General features: G+C 50.5%; 1 protein-coding gene across 1 annotated transcript; it reads right to left on the reverse strand.

Annotated features, from left to right (window-relative positions):
* Positions 1 to 14,498: 14,498 nt before the first annotated feature.
* On the reverse strand, positions 14,499 to 17,197 carry LOC306985874 (zona pellucida sperm-binding protein 3-like). Its single transcript, XM_079588619.1, has 8 exons — positions 16,593 to 17,197; positions 15,973 to 16,091; positions 15,795 to 15,898; positions 15,529 to 15,706; positions 15,268 to 15,385; positions 15,101 to 15,183; positions 14,940 to 15,031; positions 14,499 to 14,867 (listed from the first exon to the last, which is right to left on the reverse strand). The coding sequence occupies exons 1-8, from the start codon at positions 17,136 to 17,138 to the stop codon at positions 14,800 to 14,802; spliced, it is 1,308 nt and encodes a 435-aa protein (XP_079444745.1). The 5' UTR covers positions 17,139 to 17,197; the 3' UTR covers positions 14,499 to 14,799.
* Positions 17,198 to 20,272: the final 3,075 nt, after the last annotated feature.

Consider the following 20,272-nt stretch of genomic DNA (forward strand, 5'->3'; position numbering starts at 1 on the left):
TAACCCACTGTTTTTTGTTTGTTTGTTACGGATCACCCCGCGCCGTCAGTATGTCGCTCGGGGCGGGCCCCGGGGCCACTGTGCCGAATTTGGGGCCCCTGGGACATTTCCATCAAAATCCCACTTCCCCATTAAATGATTGGGGCCCCATAGTGGTTTCGTGGACACCGCTTACGAAGGGCCGATCGACTAGGGGGTGACGTTTTCCTTCTCGCCACGGCCCCCTGGTGCGGCCCTGAAAGTTTGGGGCCCCGGGGACCTTGTTCAGGGGCCGCAAAGTCGAAAAAGGGACTCACGTCCGCGAAACCACTATGCCTTTCAAATGGCCCGTGGGACGGCCCCCGTACGCAGACGGAGGGTCGTGGTTCCTCGATACTTCAGATCCTGACTCTCCAGGGGCCCCTTACGTGGGGCCCCGAAGGTTGGGGCCCTGGGGCCCTTACAAAAAATTGCCCCTCCCCCACCATCATGTGCTTTTGACATGTCGCTCGGGACGGGCCCCGGGGCCACCGTGCCGAATTTGGGGCCCCTGGGGCCATTCTGTCAAAATCCCACTCGCCCATTAAATGAATGGGTTTTCCACCGTGGTTTCGTGGACACCGCTTCCGAAGGGCCGATCGACTAGGGGCCGCAGTTTTCCGACTCGCCACGGCCCCCTGGTGCGGGTGGGAAAGCTTGGGGCCCCGGGGACCTCGTTCAGGGGCCGAAAGGTCGAAAAATGGGCCCCTCGTCCGCGAACCCGCTATGCCTTTCGAATGGCCCGTGGGACGGCCCCCGTACGCAGACGGAGGGTCGTGGCTCCTCGATACTTCAGATTCCGACTCTCCAGGGGCCCCTGACGCGGGGCCCCGAAGCTTGGGGCCCTAGGGCCCTTACAAAAAATTGCCCCTCCCCCACCACCATGTGCTTTTGACATGTCGCTCGGGACGGGCCCCGGGGCCACCGTGCCGAATTTGGGGCCCCTGGGGCCATTCTGTCAAAATCCCACTCGGCCATTAAATGAATGGGTTTTCCACCGTGGTTTCGTGGACACCGCTTCCGAAAGGCCGATCGACTAGGGGGCGCCGTTTTCTGACTCGCCACGGCCCCCTGGTGCGGGCGGGAAAGTTTGGGGCCCCTGGGACCTCGTTCAGGGGCCGAAAGGTCAAAAAAGGGGCCCCGCGCCTGTTTGTGTGGCAGAGATTAGGGTTAGAGGGTGACAACGTTTTGCCTTCGCTCAAGAGCCCGGTGCTTTCGGTACATCGCTCGGGGCGGGCCCAGGGGCCACCGTGCCGAATTTGGGGCCCCTGGGACATTTCTATCAAAATCCCACTCGCCCATTAAATGAATGTATTCGCCGTAGTGGTTTCGTGGACGCCGCTTCCGAAGGGCCGATCGACTTGGGGCCGCCATTTTCCGACTCGCCACGGCCCCCTGGTGCGGGCGGAAAAGTTTGGGGCCCCTGGGACCCCGTTCAGGGGCCGCGAGGTCAAAAAAGGGCCCCTCGTCCGCGAACCCGCTACGCCGCTAAATGGTCCGTGGGATGGCCCCCGTACGGAAACGCAGGGTCATGGTACCTCGATACTTCAGATCCCGACTCTCCAGGGGCCCCCGACTCAGGGCCCCGAAGCGTGGGGCCCTAGGACCTTCCTGCACAAAGTTTCCACCTTATAACCAACTTTCACTCAAAAGGCTCTTAGGGTACATGAGTGGAAGAGACACAAGGCCGAGATTAGGGTTAAAAGGGCGGGAAGGGGTTGCCTTGGCTCTAGAGCCTAGCGCCTTTGGTATGTCGCTCGGGGCGGGCCCAGGGGCCACCGTGCCGAGTTTGGGGCCCCGGGGACATTTCTATCAAAATCCCACTCGCCCATTAAATGAATGTATTCGCCGTAGTGGTTTCGCGGACGCCGCTTCGGAAGGGCCGATCGACTAGGGGGCGCCGTTTTCCGACTCGCCACGGCCCCCTGGTGCGGGCGGGAAAGTTTGGGGCCCCGGGGCCCCCGTTCAGGGGCCGCGAGGTCGAAAAAGGGGACGCTCGTCCGCGAAACCACTATGCCTTTTAAATGGGCCGTGGGACGGCCCCCGTACGCAGACGGAGGGTGGTGGTGCCTCGATACTTCAGATCCCGACTCTCCAGGGGCCCCTGACGCGGGGCCCCGAATCGTGGGGCCCTAGGGCCCTTTTGAAAAACCGCCCCTCCCCCGCCAAAAAATCATTCAGAGGCCTGAAAAGGCTTTTTGAGAGTCAGGCAAAGGAAGAGATTTTGCACAGAGGCTAAAAAATACTTGCCCTCGCTCTAGGGCCTGGTGCTTTCGGTACGTCACTCGGGGCGGGCCCTGGAGCCACAGTACCGAATTTGGGGCCCCTGGGACATTTCCATAAAAATCCCACTCGCCCATTAAATCAATGGGGCCCCATAGTGGTTTCGTGGACGCCGCTTCGGAAGGGCCGATCGACTAGGGGGCGCCGTTTTCCTTCTCGCCACGGGCCCCTGGTGCGGCCCGTGAAAGTTTGGGGCCCCTGGGACCTTTCTATAAAAATCCCACTCGCCCATTAAATGAATGGGTCCCCATAGTGGTTTCGCGGACGCCGCTTCGGAAGGGCCGATCGACTAGGGGGCGCCGTTTTCCGACTCGCCACGGCCCCCTGGTGCGGCCCTGAAAGTTTTGGGCCCCTGGGACCTCGTTCAGGTCGAAAAAGGGCCCCTCGTCCGCGAACCCGCTATGCCTTTTAAATGGGCCGTGGGACGGCCCCCGTAAGGAGACGGAAAGTCGCAGGAGCCCGAAACTCGGCGAGTTCCGTCGTCTAGGGCCCCTGAGTCGGGCCCCCGAGTTTGAGGGCCCTAGCCACTTGGCAAGCGTTTAAAGTCCGGGTGAGTGTACTGCCGAAAACGGGCCTGTTTTCCAAGTGGAAACAGGCCAGAGAGGTGGACGAAAAATGTGTCTCAGGCCCTAGGGCCCGGGCCCTATCGGTACGTCACTCAGGGCGGGCCCAGGGTTCACCGTGCTGAGTTTGGGGCCCCTGGGACCTTTCTATCAAAATCCCACTCGCCCATTAAATGAATGGGTTTTTCTATAGTGGTTTCGCGGACGCCGCTTCGGAAGGGCCGATCGACTAGGGGGCGCCGTTTTCCTTCTCGGCACGGCCCCCTGGTTCGGCCCTGAAAGTTTGGGGCCCCTGGGACCTCGTTCAGGGGTCGCGAAGTTGAAAAAGGATGCTCGTCCGCGAAACCGCTATGCCTTTTAAATGGGTGGTGGGACGGCCCCCGTAAGGAGACGGAAAGTCGCAGGAGCCCGAAACTCGGCGAGTTCCGTCGTCTAGGGCCCCTGAGTCGGGCCCCCGAGTTTGAGGGCCCTAGCCACTTGGCAAGCGTTTAAAGTCAGGGCGAGTGTACTGCTGAAAACGGGCCTGTTTACAAGTGTCTGCCATTGACCTCAGTGGCAGACAGAGAGATGGATCAAGTTTCTCAGGCCCTAGGGCCTGGGCCCTATCGGTACGTCACTCAGGGCGGGCCCAGGGTTCACCGTGCTGAGTTTGGGGCCCCTGGGACCTTTCTATCAAAATCCCACTTGCCCATTAAATGAATGGGTTTTTCTATAGTGGTTTCGCGGACGCCGCTTCGGAAGGGCCGATCGACTAGGGGACGCCGTTTTCCTTCTCGGCACGGCCCCCTGGTTCGGCCCTGAAAGTTTGGGGCCCCTGGGACCTCGTTCAGGGGTCGAAAGGTCGAAAAAGGGTGAAAAACATGTGCAAGGGGTCAAAAAGGTCAAACCAACGAAACGCGCGTCCGTACGGAGACGGAAGGTCGTAGGAGCCCGAAACTCGGCGAGCACTGTCGTCTAGTGACCCCGAGTCGGGCCCCCGAGTTTGAGGGCCCTAGCCGCTTCCTAAGCGTTTCCTGACCCCCAATTGTAAAATAACCCAGTGATTGTGAATGGTGACTGAAAATGTGGATGGTGACTGGAGACTATTTTATTTTTCATGATGACCCACTGGGTCCTATGGACACCTAACGTTTTATCGTGTTTAGAACGGGTCGAGACCTTTACTTTGAGACCACCCGCGTCCTCGTGGGCCCCTGGGGCCCCGAGATACAGATATAAACGAACAATTATCAAGGCCAAAACTCGACGGATCCGGCGGGCCCCGGGCTCTACGGAACCGTCTGGTCGAGCAGAAAAGAATGGTAAAAATTTCATGAATTTCGGTGGTGTTTTGGCCGAGATATTAGTTGAAAACCACGGCGCGCCAGTCAAAATGGCGTCCGAAAGCTGACCTCTCGACCTCTGGGACAAAACGGCTCGTATCTTGGCAGCGCAAAGACGCAGAGAGCTCAAACTCGGGTGAAGGTGTCCCGAGGGGACCCTCTCCTGAACGGGAGAGTCACGGGCCCCGGGGCCCTCCCAAAAAAAAATCATTTTACAAAAGTATTGGGTTATTGGACAAATAGTGGGTTATTGGACAAATAGTGGGTTATTGGACGTTTGCGCCAAATAGTGGGTTATTGGACAAATAGTGGGTTATTGGACAAATATAGTGGGTTATTGGACAAATAGTGGGTTATTGGACGTTTGCGCCAAATAGTGGGTTATTGGACAAATAGTGGGTTATTGGACAAAAATAGTGGGTTATTGGACAAATAGTGGCTTCGTGGGATGATCCCACGTAGCATTTATCCCATTGTAAAAATAGTGGGTTCGTGGACAGTGGAATTATGGGATGGGACTTGGTGCTATGGACTCAGGGGAGGCCCCTGAGTACAGTAAAGTAGTTTTCATCAAGACAGGAACTTTAATTAAAATGACTATCAAAGGAACTGACTGAATCCCCATTCAACCGATGGCACGTGGGATTGTGTCCAATTGCAGCATATTTTCATGGGTGGCGGGAAAATCATTTTCCAAAAATAGTGGGTTATTGGACAAATAGTGGCTTCGTGGGATGATCCCACGTAGCATTTATTCAATAGTACAAAATAGTGGGTTCGTGGACAGTGGAATTATGGGATGGGACTTGGTGCTATGGACTCAGGGGAGGCCCCTGAGTGCAGTAAAGTAGTTTTTATCAAGACAGGACCTCTTAAAAAAAAACTATGTCCAATATTGACTCGTCGGGAAATCATGATTCAAAAATAGTGGGTTATTGGACAAAAAGTGGCTTCGTGGACACGTGGTTTATGAGCCCATCTTTAATATTTTTTTGATAAAAACTATTTTACAGCACTCAGGGGCCCCCCCTGAGTCCATAGAACCAAGTCCCATCCCATAATTCCACCGTCCAGGAACCCACTATTTTTTTCCATTGAATAAATGCTACGTGGGATCTCCATATCTCAGCTCTAGATTGATCTAGAACCTCCATTTTTGGATTCCTCTCTAGGCCTCAACACCCTCTAACAGAATCCAGAGTTTCAAGAAGATCAGAGAAACTTTTTTTTCGGACCCAAAAAAACCGACAGGCATACATACCCCTTACGCTTTTTTTGGGTCTGGAAAAAAAGTTTCTCTGATCTTCTTGAAACTCTGGATTCTGTTAGAGGGTGTCTAGGCCTAGAGAGGAATGGCAAAATGGAGGTTCTAGACCCTTCCAGAGCTGAGATATGGAGATCCCACGTAGCATTTATTCAATGGAAAAAAATAGTGGGTTCCTGGACGGTGGAATTTTGAGATGGGACTTGGTCCCACAGACTCAGGGGGGGCCCCTGAGTGCTGTAAAATAGTTTTTATTTAAAAAAAGTGAAAGCTGAGCTTAAAAACCTTGTGTCCACGAAGCCACTATTTGTCCAATAACCCACTATTTTTGCATCATGATTTCCCACAAAGTCAATATTGGACATAGTTTTTTTCCCAAAGGTCCTATCTTGATGAAAACTACTTTACTGCACTCGGGGGCCTCCCCTGAGTCCATAGGACCAAGTCCCATCCCATAATTCCACTGTCCACGAACCCACTATTTTTACCATTGGATAAATGCTACGTGGGATCTCCATATCTCAGCTCTGGATGGCTCTAGAGCCTCCATTCTTGCACTCATGTCTAAGTCTCATCACCCTCTACCAGAATCCCGAGTTTCAACTGGATTGGAACGGGTGAGTTCTCGGGAGGATCCGGGTGAATTGTCGGAAGGATGAAAGTCCCATTTTTGACCGGGCATAACTCAGGAACCAAGCCGACTTTGGGCTCCATACTCTGGGGTCATGGGGTGCCCATGGGTACCTCTCCACACCAGGAGTTTGGAGCTCCAACTCGGCTTGGTTCCCGAGATATACCCGGTCAAACCTGGACAGGAAGTGGCCGTATCTCGGAAACGGAAGGTCCCAGGAGCTGGGGACGGTGGGGTCTGAAGGGGCCCCATGGGCCCTCCTCATGCCCGGAGTTTGGAGCCCCAACTCGGTTGGGTCCCCGAGATACACCCTGTTATACACAAGGGACTTTTGGACAAAACGGTCGATATCTCGGAAAGGAAGAGTCCCAGCGGTTCATCCTTCGGGGTGGGGAGGGTCCCCTAGGGGCCCTCTCAGACCCCAGAGTCCCGAGCCTCTGGGACCCTTCCTTCTGAAATGCACCCTTTCCTGTTGGGCCCCGTATCTCGAACCGTGGGGCCCCTAGAAGCACGGGCTAGGGCGCGTTGGAGAGGGCCCCTGGGGACCCTACTTTGACCCGAGTTTGGTGCCTCTAGGTGGCTTGGTCGCTGAGTTATAGCCGTTCAAAGTTCGGGGCCTATGGATCCCACGTAGCATTTATTCCATTGTAAAAATAGTGGGTTCGTGGGACGGGGGGTCGGGGTGGGTGGTGTTGGGGTTATTGGACAAATAGTGGGTTATTGGACACATATAGTGGGTTATTGGACAAATAGTGGGTTATTGGACAAATAGTGGGTTATTGGACAAATAGTGGGTTATTGGACGTTTGCGCCAAATAGTGGGTTATTGGACAAATAGTGGGTTATTGGACGTTTGCGCCAAATAGTGGGTTATTGGACAAATAGTGGGTTATTGGACAAATAGTGGGTTATTGGACAAATTGTGGGTTATTGGACAAATAGTGGGTTATTGGACAAATAGTGGGTTATTGGACGTTTGCGCCAAATAGTGGGTTATTGGACAAATAGTGGGTTATTGGACGTTTGCGCCAAATAGTGGGTTATTGGACAAATAGTGGGTTATTGGACACATATAGTGGGTTATTGGACAAATAGTGGGTTATTGGACAAATAGTGGGTTATTGGACAAATAGTGGGTTATTGGACGTTTGCGCCAAATAGTGGGTTATTGGACAAATAGTGGGTTATTGGACGTTTGCGCCAAATAGTGGGTTATTGGACAAATAGTGGGTTATTGGACACTTAGAGTGGGTTATTGGACAAATAGTGGGTTATTGGACAAATAGTGGGTTATTGGACAAATTGTGGGTTATTGGACGTTTGCGCCAAATAGTGGGTTATTGGACAAATAGTGGGTTATTGGACGTTTGCGCCAAATAGTGGGTTATTGGACAAATAGTGGGTTATTGGACAAATATAGTGGGTTATTGGACAAATAGTGGCTTCGTGGGATGATCCCACGTAGCATTTATCCCATTGTACAAAATAGTGGGTTCGTGGACAGTGGAATTATGGGATGGGACTTGGTCCCACAGACTCAGGGGAGGCCCCTGAGTGCAGTAAAATAGTTTTCATCAAGATAGGGACTTTAATTAAAATGTCTATCAAATGAACTGTCTGAATCCCCATTCAACCGATGGCACGTGGGATTGTGTCCATTTGCAGCATATTTTCATGTATGCGGGAAAATCATTTTCCAAAAATAGTGGGTTATTGGACAAATAGTGGCTTCGTGGGATGATCCCACGTAGCATTTATCCAATGGAAAAAAATAGTGGGTTCGTGGACAGTGGAATTATGGGATGGGACTTGGTCCCACAGACTCAGGGGAGGCCCCTGAGTGCAGTAAAGTAGTTTTTATCAAGACAGAATCTTTTAAAAAAAATGTTATGTCCAATATAGACTTATTGGAAAATCATGATACAAAAATAGTGGGTTATTGGACAAATAGTGGCTTCGTGGACACGTGGTTTATGAGCCCATCTTTAATATTTTTTTGATAAAAACTATTTTACAGCACTCAGGGGCCTCCCCTGAGTCCATAGAACCAAGTCCCATCCCATAATTCCACCGTCCAGGAACCCACTATTTTTTTCCATTGAATAAATGCTAAGTGGGATCTCCATATCTCAGCTCTAGAATGATCTAGAACCTCCATTTTTGGATTCCTCTCTAGGCCTCAACACCCTCTAACAGAATCCAGAGTTTCAAGAAGATCAGAGAAACTTTTTTTTCGGACCCAAAAAAACCGACAGGCATACATACCCCTTACGCTTTTTTTGGGTCTGGAAAAAAAGTTTCTCTGATCTTCTTGAAACTCTGGATTCTGTTAGAGGGTGTTGGGACTAAGAGAGGAATGGCAAAATGGAGGTTCTAGACCTTTCCAGAGCTGAGATATGGAGATCCCACGTAGCATTTATTCAATGGAAAAAAATAGTGGGTTCCTGGACGGTGGAATTTTGGGATGGGACTTGGTCCCACAGACTCAGGGGGGGCCCCTGAGTGCTGTAAAATAGTTTTTATCAAAAAAAATATTAAAGATGGGCTTAAAAAACACGTGTCCACGAAGCCACTATTTGTCCAATAACCCACTATGCGGGAAAATCATTTTTCAAAAATAGTGGGTTATTGGACAAATAGTGGCTTCGTGGGATGATCCCACGTAGCATTTATCCCATTGTAAAAATAGTGGGTTCGTGGACAGTGGAATTATGGGATGGGACTTGGTGCTATGGACTCAGGGGAGGCCCCTGAGTACAGTAAAGTAGTTTTCATCAAGACAGGACCTTTAGAAAAAATGTCTATCAAAGGAACTGTCTGAATCCCCATTCAACCGATGGCACGTGGGATTGTGTCCGATTTCAGCATATTTTCATGTACGGCGGGAAAATCATTTTACAAAAATAGTGGGTTATTGGACAAATAGTGGGTTCGTGGGATGATCCCACGTAGCATTTATCCCATGGTAAAAATAGTGGGTTAGTGGGACGTCTTCCCAAAACAGTGTGTTATTGGACAAATAGTGGGTTCGTGGGACGGGGGGGTGGGGTGGGGTGGTGTTGGGGGGGGCAACGGGACGTTTTCCCCAAATAGTGGGTTATTGGACAAATAGTGGTTCCGTGGGACGGGGGGTGGGTGGGGGGGTGTCGGGGTGGGGCGGGGGGGCATTTGCCCCAAATAGTGGGTTATTGGACAAATAGTGGGTTCGTGGGACGTGGGGGGGGTGGGGGGGTGTCAGGGGGGGGCAACGGGACGTTTCCGCCAAATAGTGGGTTATTGGACAAATAGTGGGTTCGTGGGACGGGGGCGTGGCCTCGGAGTCGGGGGGCGGGGTCGACGGGAAGTTTGCGCCATATAGTGGGTTATTGGACAAATAGTGGTTTCGTGGGACGGGGGGGGGTGGGCGGGGGGGTCTGCGCAAAACATTGGTCAAACGGACAAATAGTGGGTTCGTGGGACGGGGGGCGTGGCCTCGGAGTCTGGTGGGAGTGGCCGACTGGACGTTTGCGCCATATAGTGGGTTATTGGACAAATAGTGGTTTCGTGGGACGGGGGGGGGGGGGGCCCACTAAACCAGTGGTCAAACGGACAAATAGTGGGTTAGTGGGACGGGTCACGCGTGGCGCCACACCAAGGACGAAGGCGGAACTGCTCAAAGGGGTCTCCGAACACGGGGGCCTCCCGTCGGGCCCCCTAGGGCGTGGGGGCCCCTCGCGCCTGCCCGCGTGTGTCGGGCGCCCGTCCTGGGTCGGGTGGCGGCGTCGGCCGGCCCCCCAAAAATTTCGGGGGGCCGGCGCGCTCGTCCGCGGACCAGCGTCCGCGAACCCGCTCTCCAATGACGAAAAGGACGCTTTTTTTTTTTATGGACTAGCTAGAGAAAGCTCATTTCGGCCGCCTGTATCCGGGATCTTGTCCTTTCGGTCACGACCCAAAGCTCATAAGCATAGGTGAGAGTAGGAACGTAGATTGACCGGTAATTTGAGAGCTTCGCCTTGCGGCTCAGCTCTTTCTTCACCACGACAGACCGGTACATCGACCGCATTACTGCAGAAGCTGCACCGATCCGTCTGTCAATCTCCAGTTCCATCCTTCCCTCACTCGTGAACAAAACCCCAAGATACTTGAACTCCTCCACTTGAGGCAGGAACTCTCCACCAACCTGAAGTAGGCAAGCCACCTTTTTCCGACTGAGGACCATGGCCTCGGATTTGGAGGTGCTGATTCTCATCCCAGCCGCTTCACACTCGGCTGCAAACCGTCCCAGTGCATGCTGAAGTTCCTGGTCTGAAGGGGCCAACACGACAACATCATCTGCAAAGAGCAGAGACGAAATCGTGTTGTTCCCAAACCAGACACCCTCCGGCCCCTGGCTGCGCCTAGAAATTCTGTCCATAAAAATTATGAACAGAACCGGCGAAAAAAGGGCAGCCCTGCCGGAGTCCAACATGCACCGGGAAGAAGTCTGACTTACTGCCGGCAATGCGAACCAAGCTCCTGCTTCGGTCGTACAGGGACCGGACAGCCCTTAGCAAAGGACCCCGGACCCCATACTCCCGGAGCACCCTCCACAGGCCGCCACGAGGGACACAGTCGAATGCCTTCTCCAAATCCACAAAGCACATGTGGATTGGTTGGGCAAACTCCCATGAACCCTCCAGCAACCTGTAGAGGGTATAGAGCTGGTCCAGTGTTCCACGGCCCGGACGAAAACCACACTGTTCCTCCTGAATCCGAGGTTCTACTATCGGCTGTATTCTCCTCTCCAGTACCCTGGCATAGACTTCCCCAGGGAGGCTGAGAAGTGTGATCCCCCTGTAGTTGGAACACACCCTCCGGTCCCCTTTCTTAAAAAGAGGGACCACCACCCCGGTCTGCCATCCCAGAGGCACTGTTCCCGACTGCCACGCGATGCTGCAGAGGCGTGTCAGCCAAGACTGCCCCGCAACATCCAGAGACTTGAGGTACTCAGGGCGGATCTCATCCACCCCCGGTGCCTTGCCACCGCGGAGTTTTTTGACTACCTCGGTGACTTCAGCTTGGGTGATGGACGAGTCCACCTCCAAGCCCTCAGCCTCTGCTTCGTCAATGGAAGACGTGACGGCGGGATTGAGGAGATCCTCGAAGTATTCCTTCCAACGTCCGACGACATCCCCAGTTGAGGTCAACAGCTGCCCACCTCCACTGTAGACAGCGGTGGTAGGGCACTGCTTCCCTCTCCTGAGTCGCCGGACGGTTTGCCAGAATCTCTTGGAGGCCAGCCGATAGTCCTTTTCCATGGCCTCACCGAACTCCTCCCAGGCCCGAGTTTTTGCCTCCACGACCACCCGGGCTGCAGTTCGCTTGGCCTGCCGGTACCCGTCAGCTGCCTCAGGAGTCCCACAAGCCAACCAGGCACGATAGGACTCCTTCTTCAGCTTGACGGCATCCCTTACTTCCGGTGTCCACCACCGGGTTCGGGGATTGCCGCCACGACAGGCACCGGAGACCTTACGACCACAGCTCCGAGTGGCCGCTTCGACAATGGAGGTGGAGAACATGGTCCACTCGGACTCAATATCTCCAGCCTCCCTCGGGATCCGGTCGAAGCTCTGCCGGAGGTGGGAGTTGAAGATCTCTCTGACAGGAGACTCGGCCAAACGTTCCCAGCAGACCCTTACAGTACGCTTGGGTCTGCCGAGTCTGTCCAGCTTCCTCCTCCGCCATCGGATCCAACTCACCACCAGGTGGTGATCAGTTGACAGTTCCGCCCCTCTCTTTACCCCAGTGGCCAAGACATACGGCCGCAGGTCAGATGAAACGACCACAAAGTCGATCATCGACCTACGACCTAGGGTGTCCTGGTGCCACGTGTACTGATGGACACCCTTATGCTTGAACATGGTGTTCGTTATGGACAAACTGTAACTAGCACAGAAGTCCAATAACTGAACACCGCTCGGGTTCAGATCAGGGGGGCCGTTCCTCCCAATCACGCCCCTCCAGGTGTCACTGTCGTTGCCCACGTGGGCGTTGAAGTCCCCCAGTAGAACGACGGAGTCTCCAGTCGGAGCACTTTCCAGCACCCCTCCCAGAGACTCCAAGAAGGCCGGGTACTCTGCACTGCCGTTTGGCCCGTAAGCACACACGACAGTGAGAGACCTATCCCCGACCCGTAGGCGCAGGGAAACGACCCTCTCGTTCACCGGGGTAAACTCCAACACATGGGGGCTGAGCTGGGGGGCTATAAGCAAACCCACACCAGCTCGCCGCCTCTCACCATGGGCAACTCCAGAGTGGTGAAGAATCCATCCTCTCTCAAGGAGTGTGGTTCCAGAGCCTAAGCCGTGCGTAGAGGTGATACCAACTATCTCTTGTTGGAACCTCTCAACCTCACACACAATCTCAGGCTCCTTCCCCGCCAGCGAGGTGACGTTCCACGTCCCTAGAGCTAGTTTCCGTGTCCAGGGATCGGGTTGTCGAGGCCCCCGCCTTCGACTGCCGCCCGATACTCTCAGCACCGGCCCCTTATGGCCCCTCCTGCAGGTGGTGAGCCCACGGGAAGGCGGCCCCACGTCGCTCCTTCGGGCTGAGCCCAGCCGGACCCCGTGGGGGGAGGCCCGGCCACCAGGCGCTCGCATACGAGCCCCAACCCCGGGCCTGGCTCCAGGGTGGGGCCCCGGCTGCGCCATACCGGGCGACGTCACGGTCCTTGATTGATTGTTCTTCATAAAGGGTATTTTTGAACCACTCTTAGTCTGACCCGTCGCCTAGGACCTGTTTGCCTTGGGAGACCCTACCAGGGGCATATAGCCCCGGACAACATAGCTCCTAGGGTCATTCGGGTACTCAAACCCCTCCACCACGTTAAGGTGGCAGTTCAAGGAGGGGATTACCAAAATACTCCTATATTTTTTTTTTTTACTTTGTCAGTAGTGGCAAAATCCTCATCCATTTTGAACGTGATAATTGCCTACATTCGTTGTCGGTTAGGAACCTGGGTGTGCTCTTTGATACCAATCTTTTATTTGAAAGTCACGTGTCTAGTATCTGTAAAACCGCATTTTTCCATCTTAAAAATATATCTAAATTACGCCATATGCTCTCATTGACAAATGCGGAACAATTAGTTCATGCGTTCATGACCTCAAAGGCAAGAATATTGTAATGCTCTACTGGGTGGTTGCCCTGCACGCTTAAACTACAGCTGATCCAAAACGCAGCAGCTCGAGTTCTTACCAGAACCAGGAAGTATGACCATATTAGCCCCGTTCTGTCAACACTGCATTGGCTGCCTATTAAACATCGTATAAATTTTTAAAATATTGCTGATCACTTACAAAGCACTAAATGGTTTAGCTCCGCAGTACTTGAGCGAGCTCTTAGCGCATTATAGTCCTTCACGTCTATTGCGATCTCAAAATTCCGGCCAGTTACTAATACCTAGAATATCAAAATCGACTGCTGGCGGTAGATCCTTTTCCTATTTACCACCAAAACTTTGGAACAGTCTTCCTACCATTGTCCAGGAAGCAGACACACTCTGTCAGTTCAAAGCCAGATTAAAGACACATCTCTTTGACTTAGCATTCACATAATGATTATAGACTTCTATAACTCAATGTTAGGCTGCATAGATTAGGTCAGCCGGAACTGGGAACACTTTCCTTAAATCCTGATGTACTCGTTACATTATAAGAATGGCATCTACGCTAATTTTAGTGTCTTTGTTTATCCCAAGGGTTTCCCGAAGCCTGCTGGATCCAGGCCGTATCCAGGTCTGATGAAGGACCTTCGCCTGGACCCGATGACAACACAGTGCTGAAGTGCCAACTAGCCTCTCCCTATGGAGGATCCCTTTACCACTCTACAGATAAAGCATTGTGGAAAATTCGTGCATCTACCCCGTAGTTATAAAATTAAATTCTGGATCAAATCTGTAGGCAGGACAAGTAGTTTGTATAGGCTTGGTTTGTAGAGAATTACAAACATGCGCAGATATTCAAATGCACATAACTATAGAATTCATTCTTAATGCGCACATGAGCGCCACCAGTGTTTCTCACAGGTTCGCGTTTAAAGTCTGTGTAGAGAGAACGGTGTCGACTCAGTGGCTGCTAATTTAATAACAAATGATCCTTTCGACGGAAGTGAATCAATCAAAACTAACTTCAGCTGAAAATAACATTCAAGAACCGCTATAAAGCCAAAACAATCTGTTACCTTAAATTATAGGTTTATCTCTGTAAAGCAGCTTTGAAACAATCTACATTGTTAAAAGCACTATATAAATGAAGATGACTTGACATTCAAAAGCACGACAAAATCGATACAGCAGCTGCTGTGTCGACATGCGCATCAGGAGTTCATGAAGTTGTATTGATAATCTGAGCACAGCCTTGGTGTACATTTGAAAGCGCTATATAAATGTCTCAGTGGTTATGATTTTCACCAGAAATTTCTCTTTTAAACAAATTGCATCAAACTAATTGCTTCAAACGCATAATCTTGAGCTTTCACTAGCAGTCTTTAATGTTCATATATTTAAAACTCCCTACGAAAGTTAGCTAATAACTTCTGGAAACCTATGGTTGCATGCTATGGGACTTAAATTGTACAGTAAGGCTATCAGTTTCACCACATTGGCAGAATTGGGCACTTTTTCCAAGTCAAAAGCAGTTAAACCAGACATGAAGCAAAATGACAAGTCAGATACAATCAATGATTGATTTGTCAGTTTTATTAAGAAGGTCTCTTTTGCCCTTGAACCATTACAGGACCAAGTGAGGCCTTGCCTTCCCACTGAATGCCTAGAGAGAAGAAGAAAGCCAAGTTAGAGACTTGAATCAAAAGCAACCTTAGAAAGAGCAAAAGCTACCAACCTCCATAGGGAGAAGCAGCAAATTCACCATCAGGACCACATGTTGAGTCACAGCAACCACAAACTTGGTCATTACCATCAGCAGCAAACCACCTGCAATAAACAAAGACATGGAGCCTTCAACATGAGAAACCTCAACTTAAATTAAATAAAAACACGTACCCATTGGCAAAAGAACAGGATTTGCGCTGAGCGTCACTGGGTGCAGAAGCAAGAGTTGCCTTCAGAATACACGTTATGTAGATCTGCAAAGGGGTGACAGACAAGTCACAAAACCAAAGCAGATGGGAGGAGAAGTCAAATTAACTCATGATATTCGTAGTACATACAGAAGGACTGCTGCCCTCCTGGAACATAAATGCCTCCAGCTGGAACTGGATCTTGTCAACCTGGGATCGAGGCATGAAGCGGGAGCTGGAAGCTGTAGTTTTGGCATCCACAAAGCACCTGACGACGAAACAATCACAAAGAGCAACTCATGAATGTCAACTGCAGAGCATCAAGCAACTAGACCTTACCCATGACTGTGACAAAGTGGTTTACAAAAAGCAACTTAAACAGTCCTAACACATCAAGGGCCATGACCTTACCCATGATTCTCAATGAAGGAATATCTTGGAAGAGAGTTCACATCAGGTACTTGAGTGGCCACACAGCGCTCCACAAACACACGCAGAGGCACATGATTGTACTGCTTCACAGATGCCTCGATGTTAATAACACCACCCAGGAAATAGGAGTATGAAGGCCTCTGATAGGACCAATCATCTTCACAAAAACAATAATAATAATTTAGGCACAGCCAGAATAGCAAGGGTAAAGATTCATTTTATTAAAAGAAAAAACCTGTACCAACCCATCATGATCTTCAGGGAGAACAGCAAGACTTCTTGACCTGCCTCTGTTGAGGCATAAGGGACCCATGTTGGCCTCAAGGCATCACTGCTTACATTTTGGAGCCTGCGGTTCATGAAAGTACCCATTAAATGGTCTCCCAGTTGTGTGAGAAATGCATTAAGTCACAGATCACTTACCTTTGATAATGACATTGAACACCAACAACTGCACCATCGGCACGGGTTATCGGAGTACCTGCAAGCGCCTCAGGGGTGTAGGTAAGAGAGAAGGTGTAGACAAGCTCATCCTCATTCATCTGTAAAAAGATTGTGGTTACCAACAGGGTCATCCCAAAGACTTTATATACACCAAGACAGGACACTCATATTGCTATGAATAGAAGGTACACTCTGCAACAGTGGAATTCCTAAAGAGCAAATCACCAATTAGTAAATTCCTCATCACCACAGCTGCCCTCAGTAGCTTCGGTGTTGCCAGAGATAGTCAATGTTTTGGAGATATCCACTTAGGATTGAACATGCACATTGGATGTTCCAGGGTAAAAACTAGCTTTAACTATTAAGGCACAAGATTTATTGTTCTTGTTTCTTAAACTCCTTTCATACCATTTAAGGGATAGTTTGCATCAGATGTTGGTTTGAAGGGTTACTAAAGGCAAGTAGCTTAAATTCAGGATTTACCCATTCAAACAGAACTTGGTCTTAGCTGCCCTGGCATTGTAAAATCAAGTGAACGGACTTTCCTTGAAAGATCCTCTGCCACAACAATTAAACCATTAAGATTTAGGAGTTCTTACCATCAGCACGCTGTTGCAGTCCTGTAATCCATACTCAAAGATGAGCACTCTTGACTCAGGATCCTGACCAACAACAGGACATCCACCTAAAGACAGACCAGTTGGCTGGATCAATTGACCATTGCTAAATAAGTCCTGCTGGACCTCTACGAGAACCCAGTTCTCGCCACATTGAACCGCTACGCTGCTGGGAGTCACGGGTTGCCTCAACTGGAAGTCCACCGCCAATTCGCTCTGCACCTCGGGAACTATGGGATACCTCCAATCCAAAGGTTTCACTGGACCCTGCAACAGCTGCTTCTCCTGAAGGCCAAAAGGATCTTGCGCAAGGTTTTTGGAGACAGGACCCAAAGGACTCTGAAACTGAGAAGCCACTTGCAAAGGGTTCCAGAACCCACGAGGAGAAAGGGCAGGACTTCTGGAAGCTGCATCTAATTTTGGCCCCATGCTTCTTGGACTATGACTGGACCTCACACTTCCCAAGACATCAGGCAGATCAAATGTAACAATCACAACCAGCACTAAGACAGCTTTCAGGAACACCATCCTAACAACCTTTAACACAAACACCACAACACACAGCAGTGCTTGGCTTTGCCATTTTGTACAGCTTTGAGTTAAGGTGGCTCCACCCCTTCTACCTTAATTGATTATCCTAGATTCTCCTCTGGACCTGTAGAGTGTATGCATCTTGGGGATGCACCACTCTGCACATTTTTATGGGCCTGTCCAAATAACCACACTTGATGTCTTTGTACTTGACCATTTGTCTACTTAAATTACCTACAGTATTTCCGGTCTTTGTTTAAAGTGTTGAAGTGGGTTTGAAGACCGCAAGTGTGTTTAGAACTTTTGATTACCCAATTGATTACACACTTTTAATGTTGCAAAAATGCAAGTTTACATAGCTTTATTTACACATTTTGATTTCAGGTACTTTTTCATACTTAAAGAAATTGTGATGCTTTAATTACGATTAAACTGTATTTTTGATTAAATACAGTTGCAAATGTTGTACAAAATATACTCTCACATCTTTGAACCAATAACATGTACAACAAATTGTTTACTACCAAATGATGTATAATTTCTCTAGTAGAATATTTTCAGTTTCACTTCATTTTGACGGTCCCTTTAACACATTATGTTGACTATATGTAACGTTGCACCTACATGTCTACTAACTCTCATTAGAGTATTAGTACAGTATTAGTAGACAGGTAGGGTAAGAATAAGTTGAGTTGTACTTGCAAAGTTACTTATAGTCATGCAAGTTCCCAAACATGATGCACGATGGGATACGTTTAGCCTCAAATACCACTCCGAAGTGGTATTCAACATGGTGTGGGTTTAGTGTATGTCAAGGGCACTGAGCTTTGGCATTTTTAAAACATGGGACAGTCTTGGGCACTTCCTGTCACATGCACGTGTTGTCAAGACATCAAGTGTGGATTTTTGCACAGGCACTTTGTCTCTCTTATCATATTGTGCATTTACATTACATAATTTTCTACTAAAAACGTATGCATTGTTCTTTTATATGACAAGAGCGTTTTGGGGCGTAAAAGATTAAACTTTTGAATTTGCACAGACAAGAGAACAGGAATATTAAAAGGCCAACTCAATAATATCACCCACAGTGCTTCAAGGGACAAGGCATTCCCTGTAGAGCTCTTTTGGAATGATTTCTTTGCCAAATCTCCACCTATAGCTGGTGTCTGGTGAGCGCTCTGTCTCCATCTATAGCTGGTGTGTGGTGAGCGCTCTGTCTCCACCTATAGCTGGTGTGTGGTGAGCGCTCTGTCTCCACCTATAGCTGGTGTGTGGTGAGCGCTCTGTCTCCACCTATAGCTGGTGTGTGGTGAGCGCTCTGTCTCCACCTATAGCTAGTGTCTGGTGAGCGCTCTGTCTCCATCTATAGCTGGTGTGTGAGCGCTCTGTCTCCACCTCTAGCTGGTGTGTGAGAGCTCTGTCTCCACCTATAGCTGGTGTCTGGTGAGCGCTCTGTCTCCACCTATAGCTGGTGTGTGGTGAGCGCTCTGTCTCCACCTATAGCTGGTGTCTGGTGAGTGCTCTGTCTCCACCTATAGCTGGTGTGTGGTGAGCGCTCTGTCTCCACCTATATCTGGTGTGTGGTGAGCGCTCTGTCTCCACCTATAGCTGGTGTCTGGTGAGTGCTCTGTCTCCACCTATAGCTGGTGTGTGGTGAGCGCACTGTCTCCACCTATAGCTGGTGTGTGGTGAGCGCACTGTCTCCACCTATAGCTGGTGTGTGAGAGCTCTGTCTCCACCTATAGCTGGTGTCTGGTGAGCGCACTGTCTCCACCTATAGCTGGTGTGTGTTGAGCGCTCTGTCTCCACCTATAGCTGGTGTGTGGTGAGCGCACTGTCTCCACCTATAGCTGGTGTCTGGTGAGCGCTCTGTCTCCACCTATAGCTGGTGTGTGGTGAGCGCTCTGTCTCCACCTATAGCTGGTGTCTGGTGAGTGCTCTGTCTCCACCTATAGCTGGTGTGTGGTGAGCGCACTATCTCCACCTATAGCTGGTGTCTGGTGAGTGCTCTGTCTCCACCTATAGCTGGTGTGTGGTGAGCGCTCTGTCTCCACCTATATCTGGTGTGTGGTGAGCGCTCTGTCTCCACCTATAGCTGGTGTCTGGTGAGTGCTCTGTCTCCACCTATAGCTAATGTGTGGTGAGCGCTCTGTCTCCACCTATAGCTAGTGTCTGGTGAGCGCTCTGTCTCCATCTATAGCTGGTGTGTGAGCGCTCTGTCTCCACCTATAGCTGGTGTGTGGTGAGCGCACTGTCTCCACCTATAGCTGGTGTGTGAGAGCTCTGTCTCCACCTATAGCTGGTGTCTGGTGAGCGCACTGTCTCCACCTATAGCTGGTGTGTGTTGAGCGCTCTGTCTCCACCTATAGGTGGTGTGTGGTGAGCGCACTGTCTCCACCTATAGCTGGTGTCTGGTGAGCGCTCTGTCTTCAACTATAGCTGGTGTGTGGTGAGCGCTCTGTCTCCACCTATAGCTGGTGTCTGGTGAGTGCTCTGTCTCCACCTATAGCTGGTGTGTGGTGAGCGCTCTGTCTCCACCTATATCTGGTGTGTGGTGAGCGCTCTGTCTCCACCTATAGCTGGTGTCTGGTGAGTGCTCTGTCTCCACCTATAGCTGGTGTGTGGTGAGCGCACTGTCTCCACCTATAGCTGGTGTCTGGTGAGCACACTGTCTCCACCTATAGCTGGTGTCTGGTGAGTGCTCTGTCTCCACTTATAGCTGGTGTGTGGCGGTTAAGCCAGTCTGTCTGCTTCCTGACCTGAGCCCCAGATTGTCATGTTTTATCTCTAAGACTGTGTGCCAAATTACTAGAGAGAAGAGCAGCACCATCCCAGGAGGGATGAATACCATCTCTTTTCAACAGGTCAGGTTTGCCCCAAAAACTTTTCCAATTGTCTATGATTTCATTATTTTGCAGACACCACTTAGACAACCAGCCATTATGTGATGACAATCTGCTAACTATATCAGCACTCCTGCGGACAGGAAGGGGGCCAGAGCAAATTACAGTGCCTGACATAGTACTTGCGAGTTCACACACCTCTTTAACGTTATTTTTAGACTGGCGAAGTCAAACATCATTAGTGTCGACGTGAATAATAATTTTAGAGAATTTATTATTAGCATT

This window comes from Phoxinus phoxinus (genome assembly GCF_949152265.1).
Source record: "Phoxinus phoxinus genome assembly, chromosome: 18".
Classification (NCBI taxonomy): Eukaryota; Metazoa; Chordata; class Actinopteri; order Cypriniformes; family Leuciscidae; genus Phoxinus; species Phoxinus phoxinus.